This window comes from Plasmopara halstedii (assembly GCF_900000015.1).
Source record: "Plasmopara halstedii genome assembly, contig: Scaffold_525, whole genome shotgun sequence".
Lineage (NCBI taxonomy): Eukaryota > Oomycota > Peronosporomycetes > Peronosporales > Peronosporaceae > Plasmopara > Plasmopara halstedii.
In genome coordinates this window covers 1,076,774-1,093,648 of record NW_020187445.1, presented here as the reverse complement: position 1 = coordinate 1,093,648, position 16,875 = coordinate 1,076,774, and the positions used below count along the sequence as shown (strand labels likewise).

The window sequence follows — 16,875 nt, the reverse complement described above, 5'->3', positions numbered from 1 at the left end:
GGGATGTAATTACTTGCTCAAGTGTAATGCTTACTATGCTGACGTGACACGATCGTTTACCAATTTCATTAAGAATATTTTGAATTAGTGGTGGAATGCGATTGAGAAGGCGGCCACATAGGTGTGAAAGAAAGCCGCGTGCTAGGTCCGATTCTGGCTCTTGCAAATCCAGACCGTCCATTTCAGGTTGTCCGTAACGTTTCCGTTTTTTCTATAGGCTTTTTGATCTGAAAGGTGTGTTGTTTATTCTCATCAGCAAACACCTTCAACGAAGAACTCTTAGACCTTTTTGATTCACGACCAGGAGCTACTTTCTCTTGTCGAGCTCAATGTGTATCTGCTTGACGATCAGCCATTTGTGATATGTAACAGTCATGCGTAGTTGCGCACAGTAAATTTAACTCCAAGTCGCTCGCAGAAAGCGGTAGAATGGCTTTATTTTTGCCAAGTTTACCTTTGAGTTAAGGTATAAGTTGGGTTGACTTCATGTGGTAGCCATGGGCTTTCGAGTGCTCTCGTGTACAAATGTCACGCCGATATTGATAGGTTGATACGTACAGCTCACGTCTAAAACGAAGCATGTGTTTTGTTGCTGAAAGCTGTGGGAAGCAGAGTGATTTTGGGCTCTGATACCGTTTTATCGAAACATTTCTGCACTTCTACTCCGCTCATGTGTAATATGGTTTGCAGAATTGCAGCACCAACTCACACGACCATCGGCAAAATTTAGTACCTCATGACAAGGCCCACAAGCACAGAATACTGAGCAATATGCATGACGTCTCCATGAATGGCCAACCCATAAAAAATTAAGAGATATACTGCTCAGTAAGCACTGTGAATTGTCGATGGGTATATATAAAAGGGTAAGCACAAATGTACGCACGTTTGAGACGAGTCAATGTGTAAGACCATCGCCGCATACAGTGGCTTTTGGCCATTCTTCCGCTGTTGGTCGTCAGTAGTATAGTCGTTTTAGTTCTCAAGATATGCCATTTGACAATTTCAGCAATTTGGACTCTGTAGACCGTTTGAGCTAGAAGGCGCATCTTGTTGTTGTCAATAATACGATAACCGATTAAAAGACAGCCATTCTGCTTTCAGACAATTTTTTGCCAATATGGTCTTTGATATACATTGTATTGAATAAAGATTTGCGCTGAACAGAGAAAGTTTTGGTGAACATTGTCTAAGGTGCTTAGTATATAATTTGAAAGCCAACCACTGACCATCCGCAAACAAATAGTCAGACAGAAAGCGTGAGCTGTCGCGCTGAGGTTATAGATTGACTATTGCGAGAAGAGACCGCGGTGCTGAAGCGATTCCCTTATACGCATTGATTTTGCGGTGCATTGTGCAATGCATGCCTCTACCGGCACTATCCCAATTTTGTAAATTCATTGGTATATTTGTGCCACCGCCCAAATTTGGCGCCGGTGTAAGCGGTGGAATGTCTGTCGTTTCAATCCGACCCGCTGATATCTACGCGACTACAATTTATAGCATAATCTGTAACTGAATCTTGTGAGGTTGAGCGTCGTGTACAAGCGTTCGTGTGACTATGACTGGAGGTCAGGACGGTTAAGTAGTAGAACAAGGTGCTTATAAAAATATCATAATCTACTTGCAATTGGTTGTAGTCAAGGTACCTATAGTTGCAGTGTCTGCGGTCAACAGGGACTATGCTATACTCTTAACATCTCATAAAAAATTGAACACATACTGTGTTCTGTTGGTTTTGCTGAATCCAAGCCATTTTTCTGCTCTACAGAGCCAGTCGTATCTAAATTGGTCTGTTTAAAAGGTGCAGATTCTTTACCGTCACCTGTAGCGGAACTACCCTCTGCTTAGTTTGCAATGCATGCTGAGAATCGTTTAGAGAATCAACGTGCCGCCGGAGCTCACGAAAGCCAGTCGCGGGAGGGATAACCTCCACTGGCACTGCTATATGATCGAGAGGTGTTCCACTTTCACCTTGACGTTGAGTTGCACCACGTCTGTTGCCAGTATCTGTTGAGGGGAAATGGAAACTTATACAAAAATTTAAGGAGGTTGATTTCTATCATCAACAAGGTTTCGTGTCGCGGTTGTCCCTTACGATATGGCGCACCCACGACCCCTAGCATACTTGAAGATGGTAAAGCTGCCAGCTTATCGCTAGGGTTTGGGGATTTACCGTGTGGCGAGTTTTACATGTGTTTGCTGATTGTATTTCAAGACACGAACAGAGCTGTGTATAGCTGGAGCTAGAGTGGATGGGTTTCGCCTTGACACCGCAACGTGTGTTGACATCGCATAGTCAACCACCTGCCGACGCTCTTATTGGATATCAGCTTATTATCGTGATTTGAGTACGATGCGCATTTTTACTCAATTTTTGAAAACGTTAGCCAACACACCTATATGCAATATCAATAGTTCAGTTCTCAAGGAGGTATTTAAATGCTACTGCACCAATCGCAAGCGATACTCATGAAGACTGATACGGTGGTAGGATATATGCTTTCTCTGTCGCTGTCTCATTTTTATTCTTCTTAGTATATCCACAAATTACATAGTATAAAACGTGCCTTTTCTAGAGTCCATTGACGTGTTACGCCATGTTTGGCTCTAGGAGTCATGTCAATTCTTAAAGAGCATCGACAATACTTGTGATATATCTCTTGTGACCATGTCGCAGTATTCCGTAAACTTAGTCTTAAAAATACGTAGAATCCTCAAATATATCTTATCCGCTCCTTGCATTAATATGTCTTATAGTCTCTCAAATGACAGAATAATTGATCACGGATCAAAAGCCCAGCTCCATCTTGGATACTATCAGTGTCACATTGGTGATGTTATAGTATTGCAATTCTATTCATACACCCCTGAGTGATATTATATCCGGTTTGATACGCGTTTGTGTCCAGTAAATAGAATAGACATCAGCATTCTATAAGCTCACTTGACTCATGAGAGAACCATGTTATTGCCACAAACCTGCGAGATTCTGTTTGCACGGAAGGCATGATGCCGACACATTTGTACCTTCTTGCCACGGCAAAAATGAGTGATTTGATAAGACATTGGAGCTTGTTTATCAGCTTGTGACTCACGAATGCATCCTGGATGACCACTACTCCGGTTCATTTTAAACATGGTTAAAATCTGGGGATTGTGACATACTGACAACTTCTTTCTTCAAGACGAGAAAACGTTTGGAAAGCTTTGCTCAAAGCTGGCTTTGTCTGTCTACCCCGGCGTTGGTTTCTTATATCCATAGAGCCCTGTGGATGTATTACTGGAAGCGGTAGCTCACAGCCGTATTTGCCTTGCGAGCATTTCCAAGGCTACTAGCAGTATCTCCGCGATTCTTTTGGAAGAATATTTTCTCCTGCACCAAGTACCGCAGATGAATGTACGCGCCAAAATTGCTTTTACTCAGCATCTAGCCTCTTCGATTTTCAGTCAATCCATGGCTTAAGGCATACCAGCCCGATCATACCTAAACTGCGATTGTACTCGGACAACGAGAATCGCCCGTCCGTGTACACATATTTTTTTGAGCAAACACACTTTGTCGCGTGTTGCTTGCTTCTAGCGGGCCGTTGACTCACGTAAAGAAGCGGAAAGGTAAAGTGACATTTATTATTACATCCATTAGGCTTTAACCTCCCTAACCCGATAAGTATTGTCATTTCTGATACAACAGAAATGAGAGGGATATCTAAATATAAAGGGTGTACAATAAGTAAGACACAAAAATTATGCGGCTCACAAAACATACCTACTACGAGATCAATTTCATGCTTTACCTTCTTTTAAGGCTCACTTTAAGTATTGTCATCGTCACGAGACATAGGTGTCTGTGGTCGAAGAGATCCATCTCATATTTTTACTGTATTCGGTAGTGCATTACACATTGTTGCACGACGCTCCCTATCAACGCCATTTAATGCTTCAAAGGGCCCAGTACGTAAAATTTATTGGTCAGCTATAAGTACCCAGTTCTTAAAAAACGACCGTCGCTTCAGTGTTGTGGCAAAATTCCCTTAATCCATCCGAGGCTCAAGAGCACTCAAGTATCTTCAAGAAAGCACAGGATGACCTATAGACTCGACATTTTCCCTAAAAGGTCTATCGGCTGGTTCTTTCTAGCATCTCAACCTTTATATCTATCAAACAAATAAAGAGGAGACACAGAGGGCTTAGATGTCTAAATTTCAAATAGGTGTATCACCTTCGTGCATCATGGTGGTGCTTTCCAGTAATGAGAATATTTGTTTTGAACATTTAAATTGAAATCTACAGTATCTTGTGCGCCGTAGTAGCCGAGTTGTAATTGAACTTTGTAGCTTAAAAGATGCTCTCCAGGTCGTACATGAATCTTACAGCCGCTAATAACTCGGTAAATGAGTCAGACAACATACCGGTATGAGAGCTCTCAACACTTGGAGCACATCTGCCAACTCTTTTCCCCTTGACTAGTGGTTAAATTTAACTACACATGAAAGCCTTTTCAGGTAGAACGAGTATTGCAACATTTGCCGCCAAAGAATCTATTATATCGGAACACCAAGTATCATTATATATTACACATCGGTACCCGTTCCGGAACTGGCGAGCTTATTCTACGATCGCTAGCACGACGTGCCGCCGCTCAGCTTGGAGCAGAATCAAAGATAGTGACCTACACATGGCCTTCACTCAAATGGATGCTCGTCTGGTGGCAGTTAAATAAGGGCTTGACGATTTTCAAAAGCTAAATATCCATATCGAGCTCCGCAGGCATCAATACCATTGTTTGATTTTGACTTTTTTGAAGCTGTATCGCGGGGGCGTTCTCGTAGCTTGTGAACACCTCCAGGCGAACAGTGTTGAGGTGAAGCCGCTCGATACAGTTATAAAGCGATATTGCAGCCGAATGTCTATTTAACATGCATAAGTTTTCCGTTTGTCCGTCTGAAAACGAACTCAGAATAGTCCAGTTGCTAGCAACACTTTCATGATTGAAGCGTTCACATCCCCCCAAGAAAACCAAGCTTAATTACACGGGTTTTAGGACCCACTGAGGGGTGCCTAGCCAGCCTTATAGGATAGTATCACGACGGGTCTGTGCCCAGAAGCGGTCACGGTCTGTTGATTTGATGGTAACACCCAGAGTGAAAAAATATGATTTTGATCCTATCCAAAACGTTGCCATATCTGTATAAAATTGCCTTGCCGTGATGATGTACATTCTGGTCTGTATCCATATAAATTGGAAGCAGGGGCGTAGCTAAGCTTACATGTCTACATCTTTCCCTTTTCAATTGTCATGGCAGAAGAGTGGTTAGTGCAAAAAACTGATCCTCTTGTCGTTTAGCTTTCTAGCATTATATTTTTAACAATAGACTGAAATTTTCTGAAATCTAAGCCTCATGTAGCACTACAAAACTACGCTTCCAGATCTACTTGACATTTTCATGAGGCGAAGAATGCCCAGGATCCCTCCCAACGATCTTGTCGATATAGGTCATATACTTCGATACTTCTTCTTCATTGAGAAAAACACGATGAAAGATTAATTGTATCTGCTCACGAGAAAAATCGAGAAAAATCCAGCGCTTGAAGAGCTTAATCCACTTACCTGCGGCCTCTTTTGAATCGACAGAAGCCTGATCATGAATGTCTCGAGCTTTTTTGATTTCGTCCTCAATGATAGCATTTGAGTTGTCCAGCGCCTTGTTTTCGGGCGCTTCATTGAGGTTTAGTCGCATGCGATCGAGTTTGTCGTAAATTTTTAAAACTTCCTGCAGTTCTTCCGCATCTATGTCCACATTTCGAAGGATTAATCGCACGTGGTCCCGGGTGTAGGAGTGATTGATCCACTTCTCCAGAAGACACTCCCAGTCGAGTTTGATCGAGTTTGGGTTCACTGAACCAACGGGGAAAAGTGACGCCCTAATTTTTGCTCTGCTTACAATAATATTGGCAGCACGGTAGTCTAGTAAGACACGAAAGCTGGTGGGAAGAGATGGGGTTTCCAAGAATAGGGTGAAAACAGTCAGAACATCCTCTATCGTCATTTCATGCATGATCTTGTCGTAAGAAGCCAAATTGAGTAGCACATCATGGTCTCCGAACTCAGCTGTACGCAAAATCACTTCCACTTCATCGCGTGTAAACCCATATCGAATCAAACCCTCGAGATGAAAATCGACCGACTTCTCCTTGGAATTTGTAAGCTTTTGAGCGATGGAGAGGGCTGAGCGAACATAGGGGCTCGTCTTGTCAATACTGATTGTGGGCGGCCTGTTTGGTTGATTCTTTTGTCGCACCGAAACCTCATTAGCTTTTAATTTCATCCAAAGTTTTTGTAACTGGTCCCTGTCTACCTTTCCTAATTCTTCTTCCATTAGTTCCAAGAACTGGGAATACTCAGCGATATCCCGGGATTGTACGGGTAGCACTCGAGCAATAGTTTCACGGAGATCGGGGAAACTTGACAACGCGGCATTTTTTTCAATTGTTATGAAGGATAAGCTGTCGTGGGTTAGACTGAAGTCTTTGAGGTGGCACCCTCTCTTCGTCACCAATCACTTTTTTTTGTGCCCGTGAATCTTGGGCCCTTAGCCGACGGTTATTTGCATCCCGTACTTTGTTCTGCGGAGTTTGAGTCGAATTGGACAGCGCTGTCAAGACGTCGACCAATAGAACCGTAGCAGCAAGAAGATGGAGCATGAAGGAGGCATCTGGTACGCGCATGATATTTGAGATGGAACTTATTCCAGAAATGAGCTGTCAGAACGACCGGGCAGATCAAACAAAAGGAAAAAAAAATGAAAGGTTCCCGCGTGTACCTTGAACCCTAACTGCTGCAATAATCTTTGACGTAATGATAGCGGCGTTGTTTACGCATCCATGCAGAAAAGGCAGTGTGCTCGAAAAGCGCAGTCAACAACTGAGAGGGAATTTACCGAAGCGCTAGACCTCAATATTTCTTTTTTTCAATTTTGTTCCAAGAAAATGCGTGAATCTGAACTTAAGAAGATTTTCTCGTTACTGAGATTTGTTTCCCGCATTTCGATCAGAAATTTGATCTGTATATTTGTGTGCATTTCCGGTGTTGGTCAAGCACTCGGCGCATTCGCTGCGGCGATGAAAGCTGTCCCGGTGAGTATGCGCAGTATGAAAGCGATCAATGCGGCCAAAATGGTCGCAATAACCTGTTTGCAGTAACAATGTCTATTGTAGTGATTCTGTCAAAAAAAAATTCGAACCAGACCAGTTTATAGCTTCATATGTTCCTTCTTGAGATGTATAGTATCTATAGTATAAAATCTACTGTACCAGATACCTGACTTTATGTGTCAGGAGACGCGCCTGTTTGAAATACACTTTCAGCAAATGGGGTAAAGCCACCGTTTATTTGTTATTTGACATTGTCAAGTTTCTTGACGATAAATTTAAATTGTCAAGTTAACCGGGGAGAATTTCTTACGGCACTTGCACAGGTCTTTCACCAACCCGAGAAAGCTCACATAGCCAGATCAAGTGTTTGATAAATCTGACCGTCAAAAACTTTATTTTGTTCGCGATGTTATCCTGAGCGGTTCACAACATCATGTCAAGCTGTACTTGTGTCAATAAAACGTTTTAGCAAAAATCAGAATCCGTAAGTCTTACTTAATGCTTATTTCTGAAGCAAATGCGAGTGGATTACTGCACTTAAGCATAAATTAGACTATGGTTTCGATAGGATCAGCTTCTTTCTCATCCTGCTCGATTTGATACAGGTCACTACGCTCTTCCTGCTTATGTTGGGCAATAAGATCATCGAATTCGTAGCCCACGCTCTTTCAATTTGCTGCTCTTCCTGGTTCAGTTGATCTTGCCTCTAGTAGCTTAGAGCCTTCGTGCGTACATGGTTTCTTATGAGCCATCTGGTATCCTGGCTAGAGAGTATTGAGCCAGTTTCACCAATTTTATTTCTTTTACTGGTACATCAAAGGAGTTTGAGGGTTTGATTTGGAAAACTTCGTTTATTTACGGACCACACGTTTGGTACCCATTCTCGCAAACGATCATATTACTCTGCGATAGCTTGCAAGCTGTGCTGTCGCTCAATTTGGAGTAGAATTGAGTCGATGGCACCTTAAGGTCTTATCTCTAAGAGACGTTTTTCATATTGTCGAAGAATGGATGAGTGACCATCCGAAGCGGTGTCCTTTTATCAAACTCTGTTAAAGTATGTGATGCTTTCACCAACGTTGATTGAGACTTTTTGGAGATGTATTACAAGCGCATTTTTGTAGCTAATGAACGCCCTAAGGCGAACGGTGACCGCCTATGGGTCTTGGCCCGCCAGAATTGCTTTCTGCATAAGTATCTATCAGTATTTTACTACTGACACAATTATAATTTGCATTGTGAGCAGCAATATTAGAATTCAGAAATCCAAAGTTATGATATTCTGGTCGACAATAAGTGCTTAAGACAAGTTTTGTCAAGATATGTCATAACACATGAGATTTCTATATCGTCTCAAAGAACAAAACGAAGAGTCAAGACTACCTAGTCACGAGCAAGCTTGAGGTTAAAGGCTTCGTCCATTCAGCTGCGAGGATATATAAAATACTACTCATCTAGAGTAGTAAAAGCCTGACCAGCAACTTGGTCAGGGATTTCGTATTACTACGTATCGACGGCGTTTGGCCAATGAAGCACGTTGTTTGCAAAAAGCGGAGCATGTAGCTCTGATATGAGCTTGTCATATATGCCCAGTATTGTCTGCACTTCTTTCGGTAGTATTTAAGTACCCTTGACGATTTGACCGACTTGCTCGATATCCCAGCCGTTATCGATTCTGGGCATGGGCCTGCTGGTATCCTAGCTAGGAAGCATTGGGCTAATTCCACCATTTTCTTCCTTGAAGTGGTAGATCAAAGCTTTTTTGAAGAACTTGTGCTTTGCAGAGCAGAATGAAAAGTGGTCTCTTGAGTTAAAATTCTTCTAACTAACAAGTTCATGTGGCCTGTTCTAAAAGCCTGTTCTTAAGCCCTGACTTTGTTAACCCGTTTGCAAACTTTCTGCAACCATCATTCACTGTAACATGGAAGTTGCACTAACATACGACACAAATTCTGTGACGTGATGCCGCACAGCCCAACACTCCCCTCAACTTGCAGTCCACTTGACATTGCTTTCGTAAGAAAGCCTGTAAGCTGATCTTCGGTTGGAAGTTACTGAAGCTTGATGGTTCCCCTTTCAACATGATCACGCACGAAATGTGCTTGCTTTAGGAGTTTAACCATTATTCACTGCGATACTGATCGCTGACACGTTGCCCACTTTAATTGCAGTAGCTCAGTCGATCTTAACACCCATTTCGCTAAGATGAAAACGTAGCCCTACAATTTCTTGGGTTGTCATCGCAACGGTTAACCTCTTCTTCTGATTCACAGCTGGAAATCCACACATCAACACCAGAAGCCGAACGACATGTAGCTTGATCTCCTCTCCAATTAGTATTGCTAAAAGTCTTCAATCCTCTCGGCAACTCACTGCTCTTCTCGAATCGGATTTCAAATGCAGAAGTTCCTTTAAAGTAGCGCAGGACCCTAATTGCAGCACACCAATGAAATTTACAGGATCAATTAGATACTGGGAGAGTACCGACAGCGCAGTACTAATGTCGAGGCATGTGGCGTTCGCGATATGCAACATTAATCCGATCAGTTCACGATACTTGGTCTTAGAGTAGAAGTGGGTTTGAGGGACAAAAATTTACGAAGGATCATAGAATTTTGGAAACTGTTCGCATCTTCTTGTCCAAATTGTTCCAGTGGTCGGAAAGTGGACTGTGTCTGCTTGATCACAAGCTCTCCATCAGCTCGGTTGTACTTAATTTCCATCCCCAACACGAACTTAACATCTACAAGCAATTTCAGCGTGAAAATTGAGGCAAGCGCATTGTGCGCTGCTTGTACTTGCTTTTCCATCTTTGCACCGACAAGCAAGTCATCCACATTGAGAACAACAAATACCGGAGATGCTAGTCGTCATCATCACGATCATGGTGGACAAGCAAACACGAATCTGCTGGACACTATGAGAATCCTTGCTTCGTGAAACTATGCGAATGGTTTTAGATCATACTGCCTCAGCTTATTTGAGCCCATAGGGGCTCCCTCGGAGTTGGCAGACCATACCAGCGGGAGCTTGAACTTCTTCTGACGGCTCCATATACAAAACTTTTTCAACATTGCCATTGAGGAAAGGAATGTCAATGTCAAATTGGCGAATCGAAAGTTGACGTTGGCAGCACATCGCAAGAAATTCAGGTATAGTGTTCATATTCGATACAGGTGAGTATGTGTGAGAGTTTTCAACACCTTGATTCTGCAGGTATCCAAGTGCAACTATTTATGCCTTGTAACGCGTCACATTGCCATTATCATCGTAGTTGAGAGCAATGCGGCCAATATTTTGGTTCCTCGCTGTCGCATCAGTCGATTCCATGTATGATTTCGGACGTGTGATCGGATTTCTCGGCGAATTGCTCCCTTCCGGCTTTTCGCTGTTGGTGAGGCCATTGCCTCCTGATACTTCCATTGCGGATAGTGTAATTTTGTAGCGGCCCAAACGTGGTCGCTTACTTTCGGGTTCGCTATCATCGCGACCATTGTCAGAAACGCGACCTGGAACACCTTCTGAGCCATTGGTGAGTATTAGAACCTCTCGCATTATCTGAACTGGGTAGCATTTGTGGATAGGCGTAAGAGAGCCGCTTCTTACAACGAGAACCACCACTAAATACGAGACGATCAGTATCAGACAGTTGCTGCGTCGCTACAATTGCACCTGGCGGGTTTGATACAGGTTAGATTCTTGTGAAATCTCTATCAGATGGAGAAGTCACACGCATAACGTGTTGCGATGGAGTTGTCTTAGGTGCAGTTGGAAGAGCAAGTAAGCGTTCTGCGTCGGTTATCGCATCTCTGGGCAGGAGTACACCTCGAAGACGTTTAGTAGTGTCTTGACGCCCCCGTTCCAGCCTCAAGATTGCTGTTCGCGTCGGAATAAGTGTACGTTCCGGTCTCAGTGGGTTCATCTCCATGTCATTTACCTCGTCATCGGCAGTGATGTCTTCCATCTACACAGTCGTCTTGAATCGAAACATTCTGCGATGCGTACCTTCATTATCCTCTTTTCATTCAGTTTACTTGAGTGATAATAATTCTGGTAAAGTTCGCTATTCACGTACGCGGATGGCACTTGCTTGTCCAGTTGACTGGTACGGGTCGTGGCAAGTCGCTTAGCATCGTAGTCTCAAACTCGAAAGGTTTTTGACTCTTCAGCGTACCCAAAAAACAAAATCGATGGGTCTTTGCATCCGGTTTGGACCTCTTGGCTTTGTCGACATGTACGAATCCGCGCAATTCGAAAATGAAATTTTAGTGTAGGCTTTACTCCTGTCAACGCTCCAAGTGGACTCATGAAAGGCCGCGTGGAGTTATGATCCTGCTGACGATATGTACAGCTGTCATCATTATTTCTTCCCGCCACTGAGGCTCAACGCGCATCGCGTGAAGCATCGAGCGCGCTATTTCCGTTAGTGATCGGCTCATAGTGTGACACTGGTACCTCCGACCAAACAGTGACATTTTGTCGTCCTAACCGTGACGAAAGCTCATCACGGTGTTCATTGTTAGTTGATAATGTAACACAGCAGCTGGAAATATCAATAAAATTAAGATGAGCATGACAGAAGACACTCTTCTTATAACGCTCTTTGAATAGACTAGATGATAGCAAGCTATTTCTTTAAACATGGCTCATAAAGAATCATGTACGCGCGAAGGTTCTAAGCTATTAGAAGCAAGATCAATCGAACCAGGAAGAGCAGCGAGCTGAAAGAGAGTGAGCCACTGATTTGATGAACTTGTTGCCCAACATGGGCGGTGAGAGCCTAGTGATCTAAATCAATCGAGCGGGATGAGAAAGAAGCTGATTATACTTTTAATTTGGTGAACCCTCAGGCCAATTAAGGCGTGGGTGCAGTAATCAAAATTAAGCATTGGTACGACTTCCGAATTCCGATTCTTGCAAAAACTTTAAATGGGCACAAATTTCAGCTTGACATGATGCTATGAACCTGAACATCGCAAAAAAAGGAAATTCTGAGCGGTCCAATTTATCGAACACTTGATCTGGCTCTGTGAGCTTTCCCGGTCCAGTCAGCAGACCTAACAAACAACAAATAAATGATGATTCTAATCCATTTGCAGAAAGTGTAGACCAAGGTAGGTTTGTCAGCCGCGTCTCCTGACACATAAAGTCAGCTAGCGGCATGTATCGTCTGCATTGTATATCGGGATAGCAGATTTTATACTACCAATACTATACATTTGAAGACGAAGCATTCTCTGTATGAAGCTCTAACCTGCGTTCTAATTCGAAGGATTTGACAAAATCACTACAATAAACCTTGTTACCACAAACAGGGGTATTTTGTTTTGATATCCATTCGTGTTCGCGTATTGCGACCTCTTTGGCCGCACTGATCTCCATCATACTGCGCATACTCACCGGGCATCTTCACAGCGGATGTGCTAAGTACTTGGCCTACCGCTGCTGAATGTAGTATACCGACGTAAGAAAAAAATTGGGTAATGTTAGCCTTTGCATCCCATACATTACAGATTTCGTGACATATACATGATATTGTTATAGCGAGTGGCGAATATTTCAGCCACGACTTCGGCTACAAAATTGGTATTACACACGTTAAAAATACAATCGCCGTATTCTCGCCATTTCCAAGAAAAAGGAGTCACATTGTTTTTCTGGTTAAGCTGAAAAGGATACGCCGGAAATGCACACACATATGCAGTCCAAATTTATCCTGGCTTGTTCGAAATGCGAAAAACAAATCTTGGTAACAAGAAAATCTTCTAAAGTTCATATTCATGCACTATCCAATATCGAAAAGAGAAACTTTGAGGTCTAGTATTTTGATAAATTCCCTCGCAGTTGTTGCCTGCGCTTTTCGAACACACTGCCTTTTCTACATGGATGTGCAAACGACGCCGGTCAAAAATTGTTGCAATTAAGTCTCACGCGAGAACCATTCACTTTTTGATCTGCCCGGTCATCCTTACAACTCATTTCTAAGTGCCATATCATTATGCGTGTACCAGATGCCTTCTTCATGCTGCATCTTCTTGCTGCTATGGTTCTACTTGTCGACGTCTTGACAGCGCTATCCAATTCGACTCAAACTTTACAAAACAAAATACGGGATGCAATTGATCGTCGACTATGGGTGCAAGATTCACAGGTACAAACAAAAGTGATTGGGGACGAAGAAAGGGTGCCGTCTAACTCACTTCTTCACGTCAGCTTATCCTCCATACCAATTGAAAGGGATGCCGTGTTGTCACGTTTCCCCGAAATTTGTAAAACTACTACTCTAGTGCCACCCTCGCAGTACTCGAGTATCGCTGACTATTCTAATCTTTTGAAACAAATGGAACCAGAATTAAACATGAACCAGATTCAAGATCTTCTGAAGAAATTCAAAGATAATACAGTTTCGGTGGTACAGAGGAATCAACCTAACAGCCCGCTCCCAACCAATATTGATACGTCGAGCCCCTATGTTCGCTCAGCCCTCTATATCGCTCAAAAGCTTACAAATTTCAAGAAGGAGTCGGTCGATTTTCATCTTGAGGGTTTGATTCGATATGGGTTTACACGCGATGAAGTGGAAGCGATATTGCGTACAGCTGGGTACGGAGACCTGGATGTGCAACTCAATACGACAAGATCATGCATGAAATGACGATAGAGGAGATTCTGACTGTTTTCACGCTATACTTGGATATCCCATCTCTTCCCACCGAATTTCGTGCCTTACTAGACTACCGTGCTGCCAATATTATTGTAAGCAGAGCAAAAATTGGGGGGTCACTTTTCCCCGTTGGCTCAGTAGACCCAAATTCAATCGAACTCGACTGGAAGTAGCTTCTGAAGAAGTGGATCAAGTACTCCTACACTCGGGACCACGTGCGGCTAATACTTCGAAATGTAGACTTAGATGCGGAAAAACTGCAGGAAGTTTTGAGCATTCATGAAAAACTCGATCGCATTCGAATAGACCTCAATGAAGCGCCCGAAAACAAGGCGCTGGACAATTCAAATGCTATCATTGAGGACGAAATCAATAAAGCTCGAGACATTCATGCTCAGGCTTCTGTCGACTCAAGATTGACCGCAGCTAAGTGGATTCAGCTCTTCAAGCGCTGGATTTTTCTCGATTTTTCTCGTGAGCAAATACAATCAAACTTTCGTTGTGTTATTACCAGTGATCGACGTATATGGCCTATATCGACAGAATCGTTGGGACGGATCCCGGGCATTCTACGCCTCATTAATGTCCAGTAGATCTGGAAGAGGAGTTTTGTAGTGCTACATGAGGCTTATATTTCAGAAAATTTCAGTCTGTTGTTAAATATTAATGCTAGAAATCTAAACGACAAAAGGATCAGTTTTTTGCAATAAACACTCATCGATACACAAGTGTGCTTTGTAATAAAGATGCTATTTTGTTGATAGATCTACTTTACCAACCCTCTGAACGGTTGCTTAATATGCTTCATCACCTTGAGACGTTCCACCAATCGTTAATATTCACCTCTATCGGATAGTGAGGAGTAAGATATTTAGGATCCGAGCGACTCGGTGCTCTTTTGGATAACCGCCCACAAACAATCACGCTTGATATCCAAGCGTGTCACCAGCGTAGAGTGCTTCGCGCGGTTGTTTTTTTAGGCTAACTTAAAACCACAAGGCCTGCGAAGGATCTCAATGGCGCTTGAGTGAGGCTTGTGAACGGTGGTAGCCCTGACTTTCGCTACACTTGTACTAGTTAAAGTAGGTCGGCAACCTTTGTAAGGTTCCCCTTTGCAAAGAGCTATGGCAGCCCCGCTGCACTTGGTTGTCAATCTACGCCTGAGACGTTACGACTGACCCGCTATGAGGATGGAGCAATTCTCATATTAGTCCCAGGGTATGCAGGACAAGCTCAATAAGCTAATATTTCTGCATGCCCTTGAAGGCGTGCAACACCTTGCTTCACAAGGACCTGAGGCGATCAGCTACACTTAGAGGCTTTTTTGAAAATGCTCTGTAAGAGCACCTACACCTGAAGCTGTCGGCGTCGACTGCGTCTATGACGCAAACGTCGACGACGGATGACTCCTTCCGACCCAGGCCGCTCATGGAGCGTGTTAAGACCTTCGAGAGTACGGATAGAGAAATTTTCATGTTCTAGGCAAGAGAAGCCGAGATGGCTATGGCATCTGCTATGCTTCAGAACGAACAACAGCGCGTAGCGCTATCTATCTCCAAGCTCGGTGCGAGCGCGAGAATCGGCGCTGACGTGCGCTGTTTGGTTAAAGCAGTGTTCTCCTCTTGTAAATAGCTGAAGCGTCAGCTTATGCGAGTGTTTTGCTGCGTATTCAGGCAGATCGCGTGCGACGCCCGATAGGGCAAACGAAATTGGTGGTATTTTTCCAAGAGTTGCGAACTCTCATTGCCGGGATGGCAGCCGATCCTATCTTCGAGGCGGTCACAGTGACCGTCTTTATGGAGGGCCTTCGCACTGGCGTGGCCAGAATGGAAATCTTCCGTGTGTATCCGTCTCCTTTCGAAGAAGCGGTGAATGTGACAGTGTATGCCGAATCAAACTTTAAGTCGGCACGACATGGTTGGAATGCATAACCTCAGAGCTCGTCGAGCGAGCCTGAGCCAATGGATCGCAGCTATGCTGAGAAGGAAGAGAAGAGCTCCGAGATGCCGGGCGACGTTTGAAAACTCGACGTTGTTTACTTTGTGGAGACACTTGTCACCTCTGACTGGTTGCCTCCTGCGCAAGGCGCGTCAAGGTATATCTAACCGATGTCCTGCTTCTCACTAGTCTGGTTCATTGCGGGGAGATGACAAAACCCAGTAGGCGCAAGGCACCCCTACTGGGAAGGAACTGACTTCAGTTGAGTTTAAAAGAGGTAAAGGACAGCAGGACTTGGGCCGAAGAGCTCCGTGATCTTGAACACGGATCTTGTGTACAAGCCGGGCTTGCTGGTCGTTAAAGCCACCATGAAGGAATTCCGGTCGCTTTTACGCAATTAGGGGCAATTATGCTCGACGCTCCACGATCAAAGAAATTCAGTGGTATGCTGAGGCACTGAAAGCGCGGTTGAGTGACACTGTCACGTTTGCTGAGCGACGGGGACTTGCATCACTGTGCCGAGGGTCCCTGTGGACCTCGGTGTCAAATTTTTTTACTTCGGTAGCGTGAAACGCTGCTTAGTCTGCGACTCAAATTCAAGGTATGACGTTATTCCTGGTCTGATATGTTTGAACACCATAAGCCATGGATCGATTGGAGGTCGAAGACCTTGGCTCTTCGCGCACGTTCCATGGCGGAGTTTTGGTGAGTCATGAACCCACCTCTGCTAGGAGTTAAGCCTACCCTGGTATGAAATGGTGGGCCAAACAAGATGGTGTGACCGTACAAAGGGCTGAATTACGCAAGTCGGTGTAATCACACAATGGTGAAACTACACCATAACAAGTAGCCACTACAGGGCGTGACTACCAGTAGTCATACATATTAATTACGTTTTTCGATCTAAATAGGAAATCCTAAGGTTTAAGATAGAGGTGGCTTTGCCGCAAATAAAACAATTAAATACAGTTTCAATTTTGAACGGAAGAGTACATTTGCTCGGGTTAAGGTTTGGGTACTCCCGGAGGTAGCGGATTGCGATCCGCTACACTCGTACTGGTTTTAGTATCGAACGTAAAGTCGGTGACCTTTGTAAGCTTCCTTTGAGTAAAGAGCAA

The 16,875-nt window shown here is 43.7% G+C and overlaps 7 protein-coding genes across 7 annotated transcripts; 3 read left to right on the top strand and 4 right to left on the bottom strand.

Moving 5' to 3' along the window:
- Positions 1–3,280: 3,280 nt before the first annotated feature.
- On the bottom strand, positions 3,281–3,430 carry PHALS_10848 (uncharacterized protein; the record flags this gene model as incomplete). Its single annotated transcript, XM_024726344.1, has 1 exon — positions 3,281–3,430. The coding sequence occupies one exon, from the start codon at positions 3,428–3,430 to the stop codon at positions 3,281–3,283; it is 150 nt and encodes a 49-aa protein (XP_024577031.1).
- A 915-nt stretch (positions 3,431–4,345) lies between these two features.
- PHALS_10847 (uncharacterized protein) lies at positions 4,346–4,748 on the top strand (the record flags this gene model as incomplete). The annotated part of the gene is made up of 2 exons (XM_024726343.1): positions 4,346–4,414; positions 4,506–4,748. The coding sequence occupies 2 exons, from the start codon at positions 4,346–4,348 to the stop codon at positions 4,746–4,748; spliced, it is 312 nt and encodes a 103-aa protein (XP_024577030.1).
- Positions 4,749–5,432: 684 nt separating this feature from the next.
- PHALS_10846 (uncharacterized protein) lies at positions 5,433–5,741 on the bottom strand (the record flags this gene model as incomplete). Its single annotated transcript, XM_024726342.1, has 1 exon — positions 5,433–5,741. The coding sequence occupies one exon, from the start codon at positions 5,739–5,741 to the stop codon at positions 5,433–5,435; it is 309 nt and encodes a 102-aa protein (XP_024577029.1).
- A 1,144-nt stretch (positions 5,742–6,885) lies between these two features.
- Positions 6,886–7,203, top strand: PHALS_10845 (uncharacterized protein; the record flags this gene model as incomplete). The annotated part of the gene is made up of 1 exon (XM_024726341.1): positions 6,886–7,203. One exon carries the CDS (start codon positions 6,886–6,888, stop codon positions 7,201–7,203), a length of 318 nt encoding a protein of 105 aa, XP_024577028.1.
- Positions 7,204–10,846: 3,643 nt separating this feature from the next.
- PHALS_10844 (uncharacterized protein) lies at positions 10,847–11,166 on the bottom strand (the record flags this gene model as incomplete). Its single annotated transcript, XM_024726340.1, has 2 exons — positions 10,847–11,119; positions 11,161–11,166. 2 exons carry the CDS (start codon positions 11,164–11,166, stop codon positions 10,847–10,849), a joined length of 279 nt encoding a protein of 92 aa, XP_024577027.1.
- Positions 11,167–12,036: 870 nt separating this feature from the next.
- Positions 12,037–12,549, bottom strand: PHALS_10843 (uncharacterized protein; the record flags this gene model as incomplete). The annotated part of the gene is made up of 2 exons (XM_024726339.1): positions 12,037–12,291; positions 12,454–12,549. The coding sequence occupies 2 exons, from the start codon at positions 12,547–12,549 to the stop codon at positions 12,037–12,039; spliced, it is 351 nt and encodes a 116-aa protein (XP_024577026.1).
- Positions 12,550–13,153: 604 nt separating this feature from the next.
- PHALS_10842 (RxLR-like protein) lies at positions 13,154–13,810 on the top strand (the record flags this gene model as incomplete). Its single annotated transcript, XM_024726338.1, has 1 exon — positions 13,154–13,810. The coding sequence occupies one exon, from the start codon at positions 13,154–13,156 to the stop codon at positions 13,808–13,810; it is 657 nt and encodes a 218-aa protein (XP_024577025.1).
- Positions 13,811–16,875: the final 3,065 nt, after the last annotated feature.